Genomic DNA, 19,335 nt, shown 5'->3' on the forward strand with positions numbered 1-19,335 from the left:
CTTATGGCTTTCCATACTTTTCAGAACGTAGACCATTGTTATGCTGCACGGGAATAACAGAATGTACATTGCTGTACAATGGCCAATTGCATGGCTCTACTTACCACCGTAAGCGCAGAATCGGCGCTTACGAAAAGCAGGGTACGGCAAGTGTATTTCACGGGTTAGCGGCGAATTTTTGCATACGCGCGTCCGTACTCCACGTTACTAGGCATTCTACGCTTACAAACGCCTCTTTTAATATTTATGCATGACGTCATAATTCTTACCCAAATGAGGATTATGGGCGCACGTCCGCCCCCATCACTTGCAGTGGCTGCGCCCATCCATCGCCTCGTTTTGGATTAGCACTGTGACGTACCTCATAATGCAACAATTATTAAGAAAGGCTAGCACAGAAAATCTGCGCTTGCACATAAGTGGGGAATCGTGGTATAAGCGCATAATTCGGCGATAAGCAGAGCAAATTGGGCCCAACAAACAACCGTAAATAGACAGAAAGTATGTAAGCTAAAGCATGCCTGACACAACTGGCATAATACTTAGGCTTAAAGGAACACGTTGCCTTGGATCGGACGAGTTGGTCAAAACAAAAGCGTTTGTAACCGTTTTTTATAAAATGCATGTGGTTGGAAAGATGTTTTAAAAGTAGAATACAATGATCCACACAAGTTTGCCTCGAAATTGCGTGGTTTTCCTTCTACTGTGCGAACTAACATGGTCGGCCATTTATGGGAGTCAAAATTTTGACCCCCATAAATGGCCGACGTGTTAGTCGACAAGGTAAAAGGAAAACCACGCAATTTCGAGGCATGTTTGTGTGGATCATTGTATTCTACTTTTACAACATCTTTCTACCCATATGCATTTTATAAAAAACGGTTACAAACGCTTTTCAAAGACCAACTCGACCGATCCAAGGCAACGTGTTCCTTTAAAAAGAGCCTACTCTGAAATGAATGATGAATCCATACACACAGAAACAAGTCAACTCGTCAAAGAACAGCTGCATTTATTTACCTAGTGTCGGCGAAATGCACTTGAACTTTTGACAATAAATGAAAATGCGCTCAGAGTCTGGAGAAAAACGTTTGGAGCACGCTGCTGGCTATGTTTCATTAAGATTTTAACAAAAGTTGAAAATTCATTTTAAAAGTAAGGCCTTCAACATACAGAGTGGCAAAAAACTGACACTTGAAACAACTCCTTAAAAAATCAACGCAAAGTTTGTCTTCTAAAAAGTGAAATTTTGTTTTGGAAGAACGTTTAACTGATAAATCAATATAAATGCTGTAGTAATTGGTTAGGGTCAAATTATTAGTTGAAGTTCAAACATTGTTTTTTACACAAAAACGGAAATAATATATTGTTCCAACAATGGGAACACCATCTTCAAACTTGGGCGACAAAGTTCTCTCTAGCAACTCCCTGGGCCCATCTTCATAAAACTATTAAGCAAAACACAGCTAGACGATTTGCCTTGCTTAGCAAACACTCAGTGGGGGCACCCTTCACAACAATAAAACCTAATGTATTTTTGGCTGGTAAGCTGTTATGTTAAGCGATACTTTTCTTCAGAATTGACCCGATGTTCTCAGTGGACACGTCTGACCCAGTACGGGTCAAGCTCGCCCTGAACTAATTGAGTTTGAAATTAATATGACTTTTACTTCCGAATTTTTGGACGGTTTGACAATGTTTCGGATGATCCCTTTGACACAGATTTTTGGTCGTTCTGACCCTTGAATGGGATCAGGTCGGGTCCCGGCCAGAATCAGGTAAATTCTAACGAGAGTTCTAAGAGTACACTGTTATTCATTGTGGAAATAAAATGAAGGCCTACAACTTGAATGGGGAGAGGTTGATAATATAAAACATTGTGAGAAAACCCTCTTCCCACACCTCTTAAGGAAGTTTAGGAAATATAAAGGTCTAGTTTCCAGACCCCTCCTCAGAGTAAGAACTACTGGTAAAAGTCAGTTGCTGATTGTGATCGTTGGCAACGACGTCATCTGCCGAGTTTGAGCCGTTGCGGGCGCTTTTTGGGCTAGCGTTGTTATCAGACGAAGTGATCGCGTTTTCTTGTTGGAAGAGACGTTTCTGAAGTTTGATAATGTCTTTTTTCATCTCTGCTATAATGAGAAGGACAAGCTCGCTTGATCCTGAGTCACCCTGTAATTTGTTTTGTGAAGAAGACAAAAACAATCGGTATAATATGGGTAAAACCAAAGTTGTTCTTCCAAACACTCAACAATGCTATACACATTGAACTTGACTCGCTCTGGTATCAATTATGTTCTTAATTAAACAGTCGCGTATTTTCACAGTAGTGATCAACAACTGTTTGTAGTGAGACGTCAGTTGGGTGAAGCCTCAAGATGGGACGTCATTGCACTGACGTGGGTACCATCGGATTTGGTTGGCTTAAAGCAATCGCACAACATCGGTAACAAGTATTGTCCAGAGGCCCACACTTCGTGTATCACAACTTATATAAAAAATAACAAACCCGTGGAAATTTAGGCTCAATCGATCATCGGAGTCGGGAGAAAATAACGGGAAAACCCACCCTGGTTTCCGCACGCTTCGCCGTGTCATGACATGTGTTTAAAATACATCCGCTATTCCCGATATCGGGAAATGATAATATGGTTTTAATGTTCTCTCAAAAAGTAAAGCATTTCATGGAATAATATTCAAGGGAAGTCTTTCACCATTACCTTTAGTTAACCCTGTAAGTTATTTGTAATAATGTGAACTTTGTTGTTCTGTTCAGAAAATGTTCAATGGCTTTACAAGCAAGAACCAGTTTCGGTTTGTAATCCGAAAGGCTTAGACCAGGGGAGTTATTTGAGCGTCATGCGCATGCCCATAATATAAGAATTACGGTAAACACGACAACGTTTCTTACCTTTTCTCCCTTGGCTCCTGGTACGCCAGTTTCACCCTAAAGAGGAAAAAAAAAATTAAAAAAAATGGAAGCTTCAAGGGAACAAAGGGTTTGTTGTTTTGGGTAGCGATAAGGTTGTAGAAGGAATGGTGGGTCTGGTCCCAGTTGTCTGGCCACAGTTATAGTCGTCGTGCGTACGGTATACTGAATGACGTTAACAACGAAAAGTCGCTGAGAAAGGACGACGCACTTGGTAAATACTCAAAATAATTTCTAGCAAAAAACCTTACTTAGTAACGAGTAATGGGGAGACGTTGGTAGTATAAAACATGGTGAGAAACGGCTCCCTCTGAAGTAAAGTAGTTTTCGAGAAAGAAGTAATATTCCACGAATTTGATTTCGAGACCTCAGATTTAGATTTTGAGGTCTCGAAATCAAGCATTCAAAAGCACACAACCTCGTGTGACGAGGTTTTTTTTTTCATTATTATCTCGCAACTTCGATGACCGATTGAGCTCAAATGTGCACATGTTTGTTATTTTATGCATATGTTGAGATACAGCAAGTGGGAAGACTGGTCTTTGACAATTACCAATAGTGTCCAGTGTCTTAAAAGCAAAAAATTATGGGCTTCAAGAAAACCGAGTGTGAAAGTTTGATTAGTTTTCTGCCATTCATCAGTCATCATAGGAAGTTTAAATTCTGCATGGGACTGTGAAAACCGTGTCTTTGTCGGTAATTACATGTATAGCAAAATGCAACATTAAATGCCACTTTATTTCGTCCGGCGCCATTGATTGTTTTGGCCTCTTGTTACTGAAAAGGTACTTTGTGTGCCTTGAATAAAGGAGTGGAACCCGACGGATGCCCATTCTTCCGTGCACATGACAAGCAGCTTATGTAATGCCATTTTTGAAACAAATAAAAGACTACAAATTTCCATCATAAAATATCACTTACCCTTGAACCAGTCGCTCCTCTTGGACCCTGCAAAATATTTAAAATTGAGCAAAATGTGTAAAGTACAATTTTTGCCTCAATAGATTAAACTGATGATGGAATCGAAAGATTTTGTGTAAATCAACTTGCTGAATAACGTTTAAAAAAAAAATCACTGTAAGTGTGATGAACTCGGTGGATTTCTTAGCTCTGACATAATAAGCAAACAATGGTCATAATGTTTCGAAAATGGCTTTATACAGAGAACAAACTAACGTTACAAAACAGTTTTGAATGTCACTGGATTCTGTTGAGTTCAAGATATTTACGTTCATCCCTACCGTTAACCATCGGCGACTTAGCTCATCCATGGTCAAGTTTGCTTCACCAACCATCAACAGCCCCGGAGGCCCTGGCGGTCCCGGCGGTCCACAGTCTCCCTTCTTCCCGGTCAGTCCCCTCGAGCCCATCAGTCCCATCGGACCGGGTTCACCAATTTCCCCCTTGTTACCCTTAGGTCCTTCCGCTGATGATTCAATAAATCCCCTTCCTCTCGCGACGACGCATGACCCTTTGTCCCCTTTAGATCCCGGTAGACCTGTCTGACCGAGTCCCCCGTTGAAACCACGGGGTCCCAGCGGACCCGTGTCCCCCTTGTGTCCAACCGCTCCCCGGGGACCCAAAGAGCCCGGGGCTCCATGTCTACCAGGAGCTCCAGTTAGACCAGGCGGGCCGTGAGTGCCGTGTAACCCCCGTGCTCCTCTGTCACCCTTCGCACCAGGTCTACCGGGTAAACCGGGCAAACCCTTGGGGCCGGGCATGCCTGCTCCTGGTTCGCCTTTCTCTCCCTTGGCCCTCTGACTGGGATGTAGAGGCATCTGTTGATTACTGTTAACCTGTAGAAGTACTTCACTGGATAGAGTGGGAGGTTGAGGTAATCTGCCTTCTAAAACGGCAATCTATGCATAATACGTGAACAAACCAGATTCATCTTTAGTCTTTAAAATTCGGTTGGAGATAGATACAAAACAGGAAAGGTTTATCCAAACCCTCTGATATAGGTTTTCTCGGTCAATTCGGCAAATTAACAGTCAATTTCATTTCCATGCGTTCGAATTAAAGCTGTTTTGCCTCTCCAGTTGTTACTGCGTTTCAAATTTAGAATTTGGCCGTTCAATTTTTGTTTTGAGTCGAGACAGATTCCTTTAGCACTCTTTTCAATTTAGCGTATCGACTATCTTTTTTGTGACACACACGCCTCAAGAAGGGTACGTAAATCTGTAATACTGCTTTGATGAATAACTAATTGGAATGAATATTTTGTTAAATTGCATGACGCAACATTATACTTGACTAATCATAAAACGAAATCGAATGACCCTTTTCAGTAGCATTCGATTTTGCGCGAAATAGAATAACTTGGTGGTTAAATTGGCTGCTCTTTTTTCGAAATTTTGACCTAGAAAGCCTAATAGTACATGAATTCGATAACAGGTTTGTCTAAATAGGGGCATATGCCCTTCATCTATTAATTATGCCTAGCATATTTCAGAAAGAGGTGCAAAAGAAGACTGGATAAGAGAACATAGCAAGGTCCCAATAGGACTTCGGGATCTCGGAGCAAATTTCTCAGAATGACATAACATCGAAATGAGAGAAGACAGTCGTCAATTCTTTCTGTAATTTTAAAACATACTATTGTAAACTGAAACAGACCCCTTCCATAATGAGTGCCACACTGCTGTACGCGCATGTTTTTAGGCAACGAGAACACATCGTTCATTTACCCGTCTCCCGTTGTCTCACAGAGGGCGCTGTTTGAGAGTGTGACGTCATGCAAGAGATCTATTACACAGACCGTCAATGGCGTCAATTTCACAAAGCGTTGATGATTCATAAATGAGTTGTCAAAATCACCACAATGTATACGGGGCCCAATAACATAGAGCTACTTTTAAGCACAACAAAATTGTGCTTACCAAAATAAAGTTAGCACAAGTAAAATACCAAGTCACACGTAAAATAATGTGACTGGTATCCTGCCGTGCTTAGTATTGCTTAGCAGAAAACGTTTTAAGCAGTATTTTCTTGAGTGCTTAAAGGCAGCGGAAACTATTGATAATTGTCAAAGACTATCCTTCACAGTTGGTGTATCTCAACATATGCATAAAATAACAAACCTGCGAAAATTTGAGCTCAACCGGTCTTCGAACTTGCGAGATAATAATGAAAGAAAAAAAAAACACCCTTGTCACAGGAAGTTGTGTGCGTTTGGATGGTTGATTTCGAGACTTCAAGTTTTAAATCTAAGGTCTCGAAATCAATTTCGTGGAAAATTACTTCTTTCTCGAAAATTATGGCACTTCAGAGTGAGCCGTTTATTACAATGTTTTATACCATCAACCTCTCCCCATTACTCGTCACAAAGAAAGGTTTTATGCTAATAATTATTTTGAATATTTACAAATAGTGTCCACTGCCTTTAAGCAGCTCTATGAAACTTGGCCCTGTATTGCGATATCATGGTATTACACTTCGCTCGGCACTCAAGATTCATGTTGCTATAAGATCAATCTAAGACTTTCAACCCCATTAGGCCACAGTGAGAATTCATTCGCACCTTGGCTTGTACTTTCAATATGGAATCTTTGAAAGACTGGAGTTGATTGCAGCTGGTTGAACATCGCCCATTCGCGAATGGCGGCTCCGGTTCAACGTCTCTCTTGTGATCTAGATCGGGCAACCATGGGTCAAAGAGAAATGACTAATCATACATTTACGAGCAAAATAAATTATTGAAATTAATAAGTTGTTATTCCAGGAGGAAGGCGTGAATAGCAGTGCATAAATCATACCCAAGAAATGAAAGGAATTGTCACTTCTCATTCAGGTTTTTCCAGTGTAATAAGTTTGCTATGACACCCTTCATTCGAATTAAATAACCAGCCACTTTGGAAACAGGATTTGTCATAAATGGAAGTTATTGGTGAGCTTCAATCTGGAAGTTCATATCAGTACAATTCTCCAGAGAAATAATTCCAGCTGAAATGTCTCGGAAGATAACCTATACTCGGCGAAACTGGGAATGGAACGATGAGCCAACAAATCTGATGGTTCTGATGAGTCAAGTATAGCTAAACAATAATTGAACAGTTGCTGGACTGGCAACCAAGGCGTTGCCTTCGAAGTGTACTTCTGTTGATGTTTGTTGTTTAGTTATGTTGCTTCCTTGTGTAAAGTGACTTACCGCAGCACTACGTCGAACGATGTTCTTTAGTTAATGAAAAGGGCATTTGAAATAAATACATATTAAGTACTTCGTTCACAAATACATATTATTTTTACGTTTTTCAGATATTTACAGAATCATAATCATACACTCCACAAGGGAACTCAAAGCGTACAATAAATATTGACAAATTGACGTAAACTACTCGAATTGCTTTAAAGACAATGGACACTATTGGTCATTGTCAAAGACCAGGGGTCGATTTCACAAAGAGTTAGGACTCGTCTTATCTTAAGTTAGGACGAGTAACTCGTCCTAACTTAAGATTAATCTTAAGGTCTGCATGCTACAGTGTAGGGTTGGTACTCGTCCTAAGTCCTAAGATTAGTCTCAAGTTAGGAAGAGTTTTGTGAAATCGACGGCAGTCTTCTCACTTGGTGTATAACAGCATGCACAACATCTTAATAAATTTGTGAAAACTTGAACTCAGTCGGTCGTCGAAGCTGCGTGATAAATAATTGGAAGAAAAACAACCCTTATCACATAAGTTGTGTGCTTTCAGATGCTTGATTTCGGGACCAAAAACTCTAATTCTGAGATCTCAGAATCAGATTCAGTGAAAATATCTTCTTTCTCGAAAAACTATTACTTCAGAGGTAGCCGTTTCTCACAATAGCAATACTATCAGCAGCTCTCCATTGCTGGCTACAAGTTGTTATGCTAATAATTATTTCGAGTAATAACCAATAGTGTCCAGTACCTGTAAAAGTTACTTGTTTTAAACGTAGGCACAATTCGCTCGAAGGATCGTTTTTGTCCTTGTGCATATCTTACCTGAATCATTTACTGCTTCCGCCAACGCACATATTTTCCCGTCATCCCCTATTTGGTAACCATGACGACAAGAACAATAAAAGCTCCCTGCGGTATTATTACAGAAATGATGGCAGCCTCCATTGTTATTGTTACATTCGTTGACATCTGCGGGGAAGATGACACCAGGATTAAATATAAAATTGGTAAACGTTAAAAAAAAACTTCAGGCTGAAAGCTTACTGATTTTGAAGTAGGCCAATCTAGGCCCTACTGGAGATCATTTACAGGAAAACTGTGTCAGACCCCCCCCCCAAAAAAAAAAAAATAAAAATAAAAGGGCACCTTTTAGTTGATTTTAGTTGTTATCAGAACAATGTGTTAACATGCTGTGTATTGTATTAACAATTTTCACTTCTTTTCGCCTCACCTATACGACGGATTAAAGGCAGTGGACACTATTGGTAATTACTCAAAGTAATTATTAACATAAAACCTTTCTTGGTGACGAGTAATGGGGAGAGGTTTCAGATAGTATAAAACATTGTGAGAAACGGCTCCCTCTGAAGTGCCATAGTTTTCGAGAAAGAAGTAATTTTCCACGAATTTGATTTCAAGACCTCAAGTTTAGAACTTGAGGTATCGAAATCAACCATCTAAACGCACACAACTTCATGTGACAAGGGCGTTTTTTCTTTCTTTATTATCTTGCAAGTTCGATGACCGACTGAGCTCAAATTTTCACAGGTTTGTTGTATGCATACGTTGAGATACACCAGCTGTGAAGGCTAGTTTTTGAAAATTACCAATAGTGTCCACTGCCTTTAACAATTTTCACTTCTTTTCGCCTCACCTATACGACGGATTAAGCCAAAATGTTCATAAGATCGTAATTCCATTTAGGTCTGTATGGTTAATCATTCTGTCTGTGACAGGATGGTTCGAATCCTGTTTGAATTACATTTAAGGGACTACTGTGACAAGAGACATGTTAATTTAACTAGCAGCATATCAGGTGTGACAGAAAAGTAACGGTAGGCAAGATGCCGCAAGAAACGACAGAGGGAGTGCCTTAAACAACATTGATGACGTAGCAAAATCTGGAAAATGTATCCATCACTAGACAAAAATACTGGTATGGTAAAGAAAAAAGGTAAGCGACGAGGCACATAATCAAATACGGAAGACAACGCCAAAATGAGAGTACTTATTGATGGAGAAGTTTATTCCTCACCTTCACAATAAGGATGTTCTCGGATGCGGAACTTTTCCTTATTCAGTTCGTATCCACGGTAACATGTACAATGGGCGCGCCCAAAGTCATCAGAGCACCGCTGCTCACATGGTGCACTTGCGCATACATCAAGTTCTGCAATAATAGTTATCGAAAAAAAGAAAAGAAAAAAAAATCATGAAAGATATTCTAATCTAAAAAGGTTCATGGTGCTATCTTGGTTGATGTTGGCAGTCATATGCTTATTGTCAGTTGGTCATGTTGCTGTTGTTCTGATGCGGCTGATGTTGTTGCTGCTATCAAAGCACCTGCAGTTGTTGTTCTTGCTGCCGCTGTTGTGGTTGTTTTGTTGAAGTTTGTTGGTTGTTTTGCTGTGCTTGTTGGTTGTTGTTGTTGTTATTGTGGCTATTGCTGTTTGTTGCTGGTATTAATGGTGATGTTGTTGCTGCCTGTTGTTTCTGCTGCTGCTGCGGCTGATGATGTTGTTGTTGTTGATGATGTTGTTGTTGTTGATGGTGAGTGTTGTTGCTGTTGTTGTGTAATTTATAAGTAAACGATTAAAGATCCGTTGCCAAAAAAAACCTCCCCTTGCTCATTCTTACCTATTAGAACACAGCGACCATCAGCAAACTGGTAGCCAGAGCAGCATGTTTTTCTGCGGAGGAAAACACTATTATTGGCGGATTGTCAAAATAAAACGTGTATGAGAATCATTGAGGTCATGGGCCGAAAATACACTTGTTTCGTGGAAGCATATTAATTGTAACGGGGCTATTCTCTGCGATTAGTTGGCAGTCTGCAACGTTTGCTACAACGACAATAATGGATTAAGTCTGTATTACACGAGGTTCCTCCCTCGATGCAAGGTTATACAAACCCAAGTAATTTGTATTGCCCTTGATTTCAAAGGGCATTACCAAACGTATAACAGACCCATTTATAAAGAGAGAGCCCAAGTCGAAACTGTGGTTCAAAAAAGGACCTGAAAGGGAAAGAGGGAAAAAGCTTCTTTTTTTTCTTTTTTCTTTTTACAGCATTTGCAAATACAGCGTGAAACTTTGACTTTTGAAATGAGAAATGAGAATTGGCTGTTGCAAATAACTGACCAACTAAAAGAACTGAGGTTATAAAGGCTTTAAAAAGACCACACTTTGCTTCCACGTTACACAATGATTGATGATGGTGTGCGTTTAATTTACGACGTGCGTGTCCTGTATTTCTCCCTGAACTTGGGGTTCTAAACAGTTGATTCTTGTTCACGGTTCAAGGAACTTTAAGCCTACTAATGATGTTACATGGGTGACGTGGTGTGTATGAAGGTCACACGCAACTGTGAAATCCAAAGATATGATCAGGGCACTCGAAGGCAAAAATATTAATAATGCATTCCTTGGGGCCCAATTTCATAAATCTGTTCGCCGATAAAAAGCAAAATATGGTGTGTTTTTTTATTAGAAAAACATACATAAGAGAAAGTGCATTTCGTTAACGGTTAGATTTGACCGCGTAGTGAAATTGTTACATAATGGTTTTGGCATTGTTACGTCACTCGTCTATTTACATATTAATCACCGGCAAGTAAGTAACCTTGCCCTTTGCTAGCTTATCGGTCCACTTTCACAAAGCTATAATATGTTACGTATAGTAGGCATCCACAACGTGCTGCCCCAGGCGGTGCAAATGAATTAGAAAATCGGCTAACGGCCATCCCGTTTTAAGCAAAATAAATATACCACCACTAACAGACTTGGTGCAATTTGGCACAAGAAGATGCAAAGCACAACAACAATACTAACTATAGGTTACAAGCTAAACTGCCTTTTGTGACTGGTATCCTGCCTACCAAAAAAACTGTAAATCAATATTTTCTGCTTAAAGGCAGTGGACACTATTGGTAATTACTCAACATAATTATTAGCATAAAACCTTACTTGGTGACGAGTAATTGGGAGACGTTGCTGGTATAAAACATTGTGAGAAACGGCTCCCTCTGAAGTGCCATAGTTTTCGAGAAAGGAGTAATTTTCCACGAATTTGATTTCGAGACCTCAGATTTAGAATTTGAGGTCTCGAGATCAACCATCTATTAAACGCACACAACTTCGTGTGACAAGGGTGTTTTTCTTCTTTCATTATTTTCTCGCAACTTCGACGACCAAATGAGCTCAAATTTTCACACAGGTTTTTTATTTATTGCATATGTTGAGATACACCAAGTGAGAAGACTTGTGTTTGACAATTACCAATAGTGTGCACTGTCTTTAAGCAGCTCTATTGGGCCACACCACAAGGATGTGGTTAAGGAAAAACTATGGATAAGTATTCACGTTGAAAAAAGGGAAACCTACTTTGTACACCTTCCGACGCTCCCGTCCCATTTGCGACAGTCGTAGGATGATGTGATGACTTTCGATGGTGGACACTCCTGTCTAAAACAATAAACCAACAGAAAACAGCATTGGTAAAATCACAACGAGGAACTATAATGGTGCTATTCTATTACACACGAATCATTGGTGTACAGTTTGTACACCTAGCCGAAGAGAAGCAGTTAATGGTTACTTGTCGGTTCATTGGCGTTAGTGTACATTATTGGTGGTAACACAACATACTTTAAAGAGACCAATAAAACTTCTCAATTCTGTAAGATAGGCGTGGGCAGCTATCACAATTTACAACCAGACTAGTCGGGCTCCTTAGTCTTCGACACTAGTCGCACTAGACGGGCCACTCGGGGGTCATTGACTTTTCTCTGATGGTCGGGACCAGTGGGGGTAACAACAATAGCCTCGGCCAAAGGCTATGTGACGTTCTTTCGGCATCCCATAGGATTCGGAGGTTTTTGTTGTGAACTAGTTTATACAATCTTACAGGAAGTGGTATACTTCCGGATTTAATTGAGTCAGATGACCACAAGGGGAAACCTGTCTGGGACAAAAAGTCATGCAAAATTAGGTCAGAAACCAATTTTTTTCCCCCACGCAAAATGTCTCCAACTTGAATATTTCATTTCAAAAGGTGGTAGTGTTTTTGAGATTTTGCGGAAAATCTGGAGCGGTTATGTCCATCACGCAGGAAGAACAATCTGCGATTTGGATACATACTATCTGAGAAGTGTAACTGTCAGTAACGCTTCTCAGATTCAATTTTGGAGGGAAATCATTTTTTTTCTTTTTCCATAACCGCCGTACTTCAAGGTGAAAAGTTTCACAAAATGCGTTATTATATAGGCCTATACTGTACCAATGAGTTTTTATCGCGCCTTGCTTACACGGTCATTTCCAAACTTATACAGGCCCTTTAAGTTTAAGCTAACATTTCAAACACGGATTAAAGGCAGTGGACACTATTGCTAATTACTCGAAATAATTATTAGCATAAAACGTTTCTTGGTGACGAGTAATGGGGAGAGGTTGGTGGTATAAAACATTGTGAGAAACGGCTCCCTCTGAAGTGCCATAGTTTTCGAGAAAGAAGTAATTTTCCACGAATTTGATTTCGAGACCTCAGATTTAGAACTTGAGGTCTCGAAATCAATCGTCTAAACGCACACAACTTCGACGACTTCGTGTGACAAGAGTGTTTTGTTTCTTTCATTATTATCTCGCAAGTTTGATGACCGATTGAGCTCAGATTTTCACAGGTCTGTTATTTTATGCATATGTTGAGATACACCAACTGTGAAGACTAGTCTTTGACAATACCAATAGTGTCCACTGCCTTTAAGCATGCTTTAATGTACATTTTGCAACAGATCGTTGACACAGTGAGGACATTGGTCTAGATTGTTGTCCGGTCTCAGAAACAACACTTCCCTTCCTCCGGCAATAAGGAACGTCTTAATCAAGCGTCAGTGGTTTCAAGTTATTCCCCCGTTCAAAACATCGAACATCGAACAGTATAGTTCCGTCCACGCGCTCCTTTGTCATAAGGATTCTCTCCATGGAGAACGCCTGGAAACGGTTGCATGTAAGTTGCCTCGTGTCTCCATGGTCAGTATCCTTTCACATTTGAATGTTCACATTTTATACTGGGTGCGTTCGTTTAGCTTCCCCGGGTCGACCCCGGTGTGTGGCGTTTTCTTTTTCCAGGACGAACGTGTTCAGATAATTACCCACGTTCGTCTTGGGGAAAAAAAACCGCCACACACCAGGGTCGACCCAGGGAAGCTAAACGAACGCACCCTATGCCTGGGGATCGTCAACGCATTTTCTGAAAATTGCTCGTGATGGTCATGATGCAGCATGCACTGCAGTTGGTTGCCTAAAAGTTGACGGCAAAATAATAAACTCAACAGAGACTGTGGCCCCCCGTTTACCAGCAGTGGCCGATTGCAGGGATTGGTGGGAGTCTTCTAGGCTGGCAGTTCCATAAGTGTGCATTCAATAATGTGCATCCGACTCGTATCAGAGGGGGCTAAAGAAGAAAATTCAGACGAATCACACCACCCTTTTCTTTAAATAACACACACCATCGACGCTCGATTAGCTAACAACATTCTCTCTTCCCCCTAATAAACCCCAATCCCCGGCCACCCATCACATAGCTCCCCAGAGCTCGCCAATCTCCCTTTTCACTTCATTAACTCTGTTTGTGTAGTCAAGGGCTCTCAGAAAAGCAAACTTAATCACTGTAGGCCTACTAGCCAAGAACCCAATGGGAAGAGAAGACAAAGAAGGAAGTTCCAATTTTATATGTGGTTGTGGGAGGAAAACCCAAAATAATTATTTCCAGCGAAAACCCGCACAGTCAGGTAGGGACTGAACACTCAATCAACCTAGTGCCCCTAATAGACAGCGAGACTCGAACCAGGGTCCTCTTACTCTATGGTCCTAGGTAGAGGTGGAAGGCGAGGAAAGATACCACTACGCCAACCCGACCACCGCTCTTGAAGTTAAAGGCAGTGGACACTATTGGTAATTACTCAACAAAGTTATTAGCAAAAAACCTTAATTGGTACCGAGTAATGGGGAGAGGTTGATAGTATAAAACATTGTGGGAAACGGCTCCCTCTGAAGTGACATAGCTTTCGAGAAAGAAGTAATTTTCCACGAATTTGATTTCGAGACCTCAGAATTAGATTTTGAGGTCTCGAAATCAAACATCTGAATACACAACTGCATAAGCTCCATGGTGTGACAAGGTTGTTTTTTCTTATATTATTATCTCGCAACTTCGACGACCAATATTGAGCTCAAATTTTCACAGGTTTGTTATGTTGTGCATTGTTGAGATACACCAAGTGGGATGACTGGTCTTTGACAATATTACCAATAGTGTTCAGTGTCTTTCTGTAAAAAGGGGGTCTACCGCAAGCCAAAAATCGGCAGTAATCTCGTACTGGTGATGCGTGCACATAACACAGTTAACAGATTATTGGACCCAATTTGGGTTTTGTTACAGACACATTTCTGATTGGTTCATTTCTAATTCAAAGCGGAAGTTTTCTTAAATTGGTCCCGTAATTTGTTTCCCTGATGCAGAACAGATCTCCCATCTCTCCGCGAGATCTAAAGAAAACCCGGTGCTGACTTTTGACACTGGGGTTGCATCTAGGGTCCATTGACAAGGTACGTAACCATTACGCTACAGCACCCAATGTGCATCGCAGCTGTTACTCCGGGGTTCGCCAATTTGGGGGTATAAGGCGGTGGTCGGGGAGACCGCCTTGTAAAACGATACCTTCTTCAAATTGCGCATCTGAAAAAAAGTACAGCACTAAAAATAGACATCTAATATACATTTTATCTGATGGGAAAGTTTTCTGGGAAAATAAGAAGAGCGCATAGTGTGAGTGACTGAAACTTTCTATCAGAAAGTTAACATATTTTTAACACCCGAATGTACAATTGTTATATTATTTGTATTATTATCTCCCAACTCCAATGATCAATTGAGCTCAAATTTTCACAGGTTTGTTATTGTATGCATGTACACCGTGAGAACACTGGTCTTTCACAATTACCAATAGTGTACCTTCCCTTTATTGGAGGTAGAAATAGAAAACAGTGAACTACAATCGATGGAAATAAGTTACGAGTTTCGCATTACTTTACTTTACTGAAAGGAAAGTAAGTGCCTTCATTTTGGTTCACAAGCCTTGACTTTAAAATAGCAGTGTCAAGATCTTTGAGATGTCTTCTGACTTCTTAAAATTGGTTTCTCGAGTCATTCCAAATACGATTCTGCATATCTAGGTCATTCAGAAATCTCACGTGCTCGCTGTGTGTGTGTGAGTTTGGTAACAATGATTACTTACCCAAGCTCTTGTGTTGCAGTTCCACGCCTTGCGAAGATTGTCATCAAACATAAAATAATTTGCAGGGAGCCACTTAAAGTCCACTGCCTGTGTTGAAACACAGTAAGCTGTGGTGAGAAGATCAGCTTCTGTGACTGTGTCATTCTGGGACGGTGTGAAGCGGTACTCATTCAGTAACTAAAGTTCGCGATAAATTGTCCACAACCCGTTAAATAGGGATGTTATGTGACTGTTAAAGATAACTAAGATGACAGGCTGTGCGTGCTCATCATGTGTGTTTAGTAGGAGTCCGTACAGTTCCTCCAAGCTGGGTAGCAAAGGCGAAACGCGTGCGCCGTGAATTTGTCAATGACCACGGGGGACTGGGGACCTCCTGTGTGCGCCTTCGTCGGTGACACCGATCAACTGAAGGGGTGGGGATCAAGCTACAAGCACAATTTCATGAGGGGAAATATTTACACGAGGGGTTGTAGGTTTACATAATGAGTGTTCAGTGGCGCTGTTGCAACCCACCGCTACGCTACACTGATACGAGACAATTAACGTTGTGCATGCGGCTGTCATCCAGCATGTTTTACGGGTTAAATTCCCAGCTGTCACATGGGTGTCTCGCCGCACGCTGTAGGGTCCCTGAGCAAAATGTGGATGAGGGGTTACCATCAGGTCATCTATGGTCAAACACATTCGCTCTGGATAGGTTATCAATAAATGTGTTAAGAAATCCCAGTGTTACGTATAGGTGGTGAACACACTGAACCCAAGGCCCCCCCCCCCCCCCCCCCCCGCCATGCGAGAGGGGTGGTAACAGGTGTTTACCCCCGTTGCTCTCTGGTGAGAGATTGCAAACCGACACCTCCATGCGTCCCACACCAAGGAGGGAAGACTGAAACTCTTGCACTAAATTTGTTGGAAACACGGATATATTGAATTTAGAAAACCTGTGGTTATCGAGCAACTATAATAATGTACGGGCATAAACAGGTTAATTCCGGTCAACAAACAAACCCAAACATCGCATATTTTTAGGATAAAAAAGAGAACGATGCAGAGAGGTGGAAGGTTCTACACCAAACACCAATGGTTGAAGAAATGTGCCCTCATGCTGAGATCTAGAATACAGAAGAGGCTAGAACATAAGCGATTCCATGTATTATTTAACAACTTCCTCCACTTACAGTCACTGGGAAATCCCAACCCATCGCACTACCTTGGGACAAAATGTTTGCAGGTGGTTGTACTTCCTATCCATGCGACCGTGTAACCTTTTCAACCATCATAACAAAACTGCTTGATTTCAAAGCTTATTATTCTTCTTGGCGGGAAATCTTTCTGCGCACTTGTTGTTCTTCATGACCCACAAAACCAAGAAATAAACCACAGGGACATTGAATGTGTAAGTTAAAAACAAGAGTACAAAAAAAAGAAGAGCAAGGGTCTACATGTTGTGGTCCTCCTTGGTCTGTTTTTACATAGGCCGATAACAGATGTTTATTCAACAAACCGAAGAAAGATGTGGAAACGTTCTCCTCTGTGGCTGTTAAAAGCATGGATGTATAGAAACATCCAGCAATTAACGTTGGAAACCTCTCATTTGATGCTATAAATCATCTCCTTAATCTTGATTGAAACTGTCGAGGAAATGAATACACGTAATAGGAAAAACAAATCAGACAAACGAGCAGTGGAACGTGAGGCATTGAACGACGAAGCACTGTGTTTTTGCATCCGCACGCCTATTCTCGCCCGCTCGGTGAACTTCCCGTCTCGTTGCAAGAGGGTCGTGGTCCAACATTGACCTTCTTGTTTTTACAGAACTCAGTCAATGACTTCCGCCAACGCCCCAAATTACGTTTGAAGGACTGATAGAAATAATTTATTGCAGGACACGAGTATAAAACCTTGACTTTTTATGTCCTTTTTGAGACAACTCTTTAGCTGAAGGTTGTTGAATAGTATTGTTCGAAGGTTAAGGTCAGGGGAAGACTGTGACGTATAGGCTTGATTCTTGATTCATTCTTCGTTTGTTTTGGTTTTATCTTCCAATCCTTTATGTGTACTATCAATCCATCCCTGTTGACGTCATGGCCACCCCAGCCCTTCAAATCCAGTCTACCCAACCCACTCAAATCCCTCCACATCGACATCAACTTGAATACCCCTTTACCAAGTACTTTGCAAACCCATCCTGCCCACTTTTAAATCCCTCCTCATACCCAAGAAGCCCCTTCGAATCCCTCTACCCACCTTAAAATCCCTCGTCTTACCAACCGTCTTCAGTGCATCCCCTTCCCCACAATCAAACCCCTCCTCTACCCACCTCAAATCATCCGTGTCGCCTCCCTCGTCTACCAACCATCTTCAGTGCCCTCCCCTTCCTCACATTCAAACCCCTGCCCACCCACCTTCCAATCCCTTCCCCACCTACAATTCCCTGAAAACGTCTCCCCCTTCCCCACCTTCAAATCCCTCGTCTCCGTCTTCAGTGCCCCTCCCCCCTTCACAATCTTCAAACCCCTCTTCCATCCATTTCCAATCCGTCTACTCACATACAATTCCCTCCCCTACTCGCCATCTTTAAGTCCCCCTTCCCAACCTTCAACCCCTCTAGACTCGCCTACAACCCCCCCCCCTCTCGCCATCTTAAAGTATTGCCCACCTTCAAAACCCTCCTCCAGTCTCGTTGAAATTCCTCCACCCACATTCAAAATCATTTCTCGACCAATCCCTCCAGTATCTTCTTTCACCCCATCTACAGTTGGTGCATATTTTTCCCAATATAGATAGACACACTTTATATGTACATGTTTCTTCGGTTTGCTCCTTTGACGCATGCATGGCACACATTATTCTACTTCCAAATACGTCGTCTTGAAGGTCAGTTCACAGCATTGCCATTCGTATTATTTTTCTTCCCCGGCTCATGTAGTCTGAAAATTCAAAAATAACCAGTTTGATTTCTTCACCCACCCTCAAACTAACACTGACATTCACCTCAACTCTATTGACCTGCATAAACGTGAATCACCCACAAGTGTTGAAACATGTTCTCTTGAGCTGTTTGCCCCATTTCATATTACTTATTCATTTAATTAGACAGTCAGCAGACCATGGATAGCGATGGTGGGGGAGGGGGGATTTCCGTCCCAACCCTCTAAAGCACAGGCAACATCTTTAAACGCCCACTCAGTTACATCACCCCTAAAATACCAATCATCAGTTCTAAGCTAAATCAGTCTTTAAGTGCAAGAAAGTCTTGAACGCATTTACCGCCAGTAACTATTAATATTTTGACAAACTATAGGTCATCGGAAAGGTCATTGAAAACTGATTAAACGTTTCACAAATGAACTCAATTTGACCTTGTCTTTCCGCTCAAACGAGAAGTTTAAAATTTTAAATTTCGTATCACTCTTTCACAAAACACTTTATCGAGAAAAATGACACCTGCATGTATTTACGTAAAACTTTAAAACCCCCATACAAACGTTTATGTTTCCGATTGTTAGGTGACAAACACTTGAACCCAGCTGGTTGGTTTTCCCCCTTCTTTTCGATTATTTCAAATTCATAAATACCCCAGACAGTTTCGCTATTCCTATTGGTGGAGAGCGCATCACGTGGGTGTGTATAAACCTTTATGACCAGTAAAAAGTGTTCAAACATGGGCGTAACACGCGAGCTTGCACCTGTGCTTTCAAGACAGTTTATTCATTCCTATTGGTCGAGAGCAACGACCAAGACAGTTGTGCCACATCACGCGATACGCGCGACGCGCACAGCATTCCCTTATAAGGAGTTGTTTACCCGAGGGCCTTGACTGGGCCTTACCATTTCATAGCTGGAGGGATGTTGTGTTGAAAGAAATCATTGAAAAGTTCTAATTTTTGCATTTATTTTACTTTTGACCAAAAAGTGTTGATTGTTTTGACCGACTTCGTCTCGGTAAAATTATCAAGAACCAGGCCTCGTTG

At 41.3% G+C, this 19,335-nt stretch overlaps 1 protein-coding gene across 1 annotated transcript; it reads right to left on the bottom strand.

Moving 5' to 3' along the window:
• Positions 1 to 987: 987 nt before the first annotated feature.
• LOC139941660 (uncharacterized) lies at positions 988 to 15,873 on the bottom strand. Its single transcript, XM_071938257.1, has 10 exons — positions 15,365 to 15,873; positions 11,454 to 11,534; positions 9,708 to 9,760; positions 9,106 to 9,240; positions 7,893 to 8,039; positions 6,450 to 6,559; positions 4,171 to 4,788; positions 3,851 to 3,877; positions 2,912 to 2,947; positions 988 to 2,172 (listed from the first exon to the last, which is right to left on the bottom strand). Exons 1-10 carry the CDS (start codon positions 15,532 to 15,534, stop codon positions 1,933 to 1,935), a joined length of 1,617 nt encoding a protein of 538 aa, XP_071794358.1. The 5' UTR covers positions 15,535 to 15,873; the 3' UTR covers positions 988 to 1,932.
• Positions 15,874 to 19,335: the final 3,462 nt, after the last annotated feature.

This window comes from Asterias amurensis, chromosome 9 (assembly GCF_032118995.1).
Source record: "Asterias amurensis chromosome 9, ASM3211899v1".
NCBI classification, from domain to species: Eukaryota; Metazoa; Echinodermata; class Asteroidea; order Forcipulatida; family Asteriidae; genus Asterias; species Asterias amurensis.

Coding starts and splice junctions, on each gene's coding strand:
- LOC139941660 (XM_071938257.1), bottom strand. CDS start 15,534: ATGAGTACCGCTTCACACCGTCCCAGAATGACACAGTCACAGAAGCTG. Junction 3,878..4,170: donor TAAGTCGCCGATGGTTAACG/GTAGGGATGAAC, acceptor AATATTTTGCAG/GGTCCAAGAGGAGCGACTGG. Junction 2,173..2,911: donor CAGGAGCCAAGGGAGAAAAG/GTAAGAAACGTT, acceptor AACAAATTACAG/GGTGACTCAGGATCAAGCGA.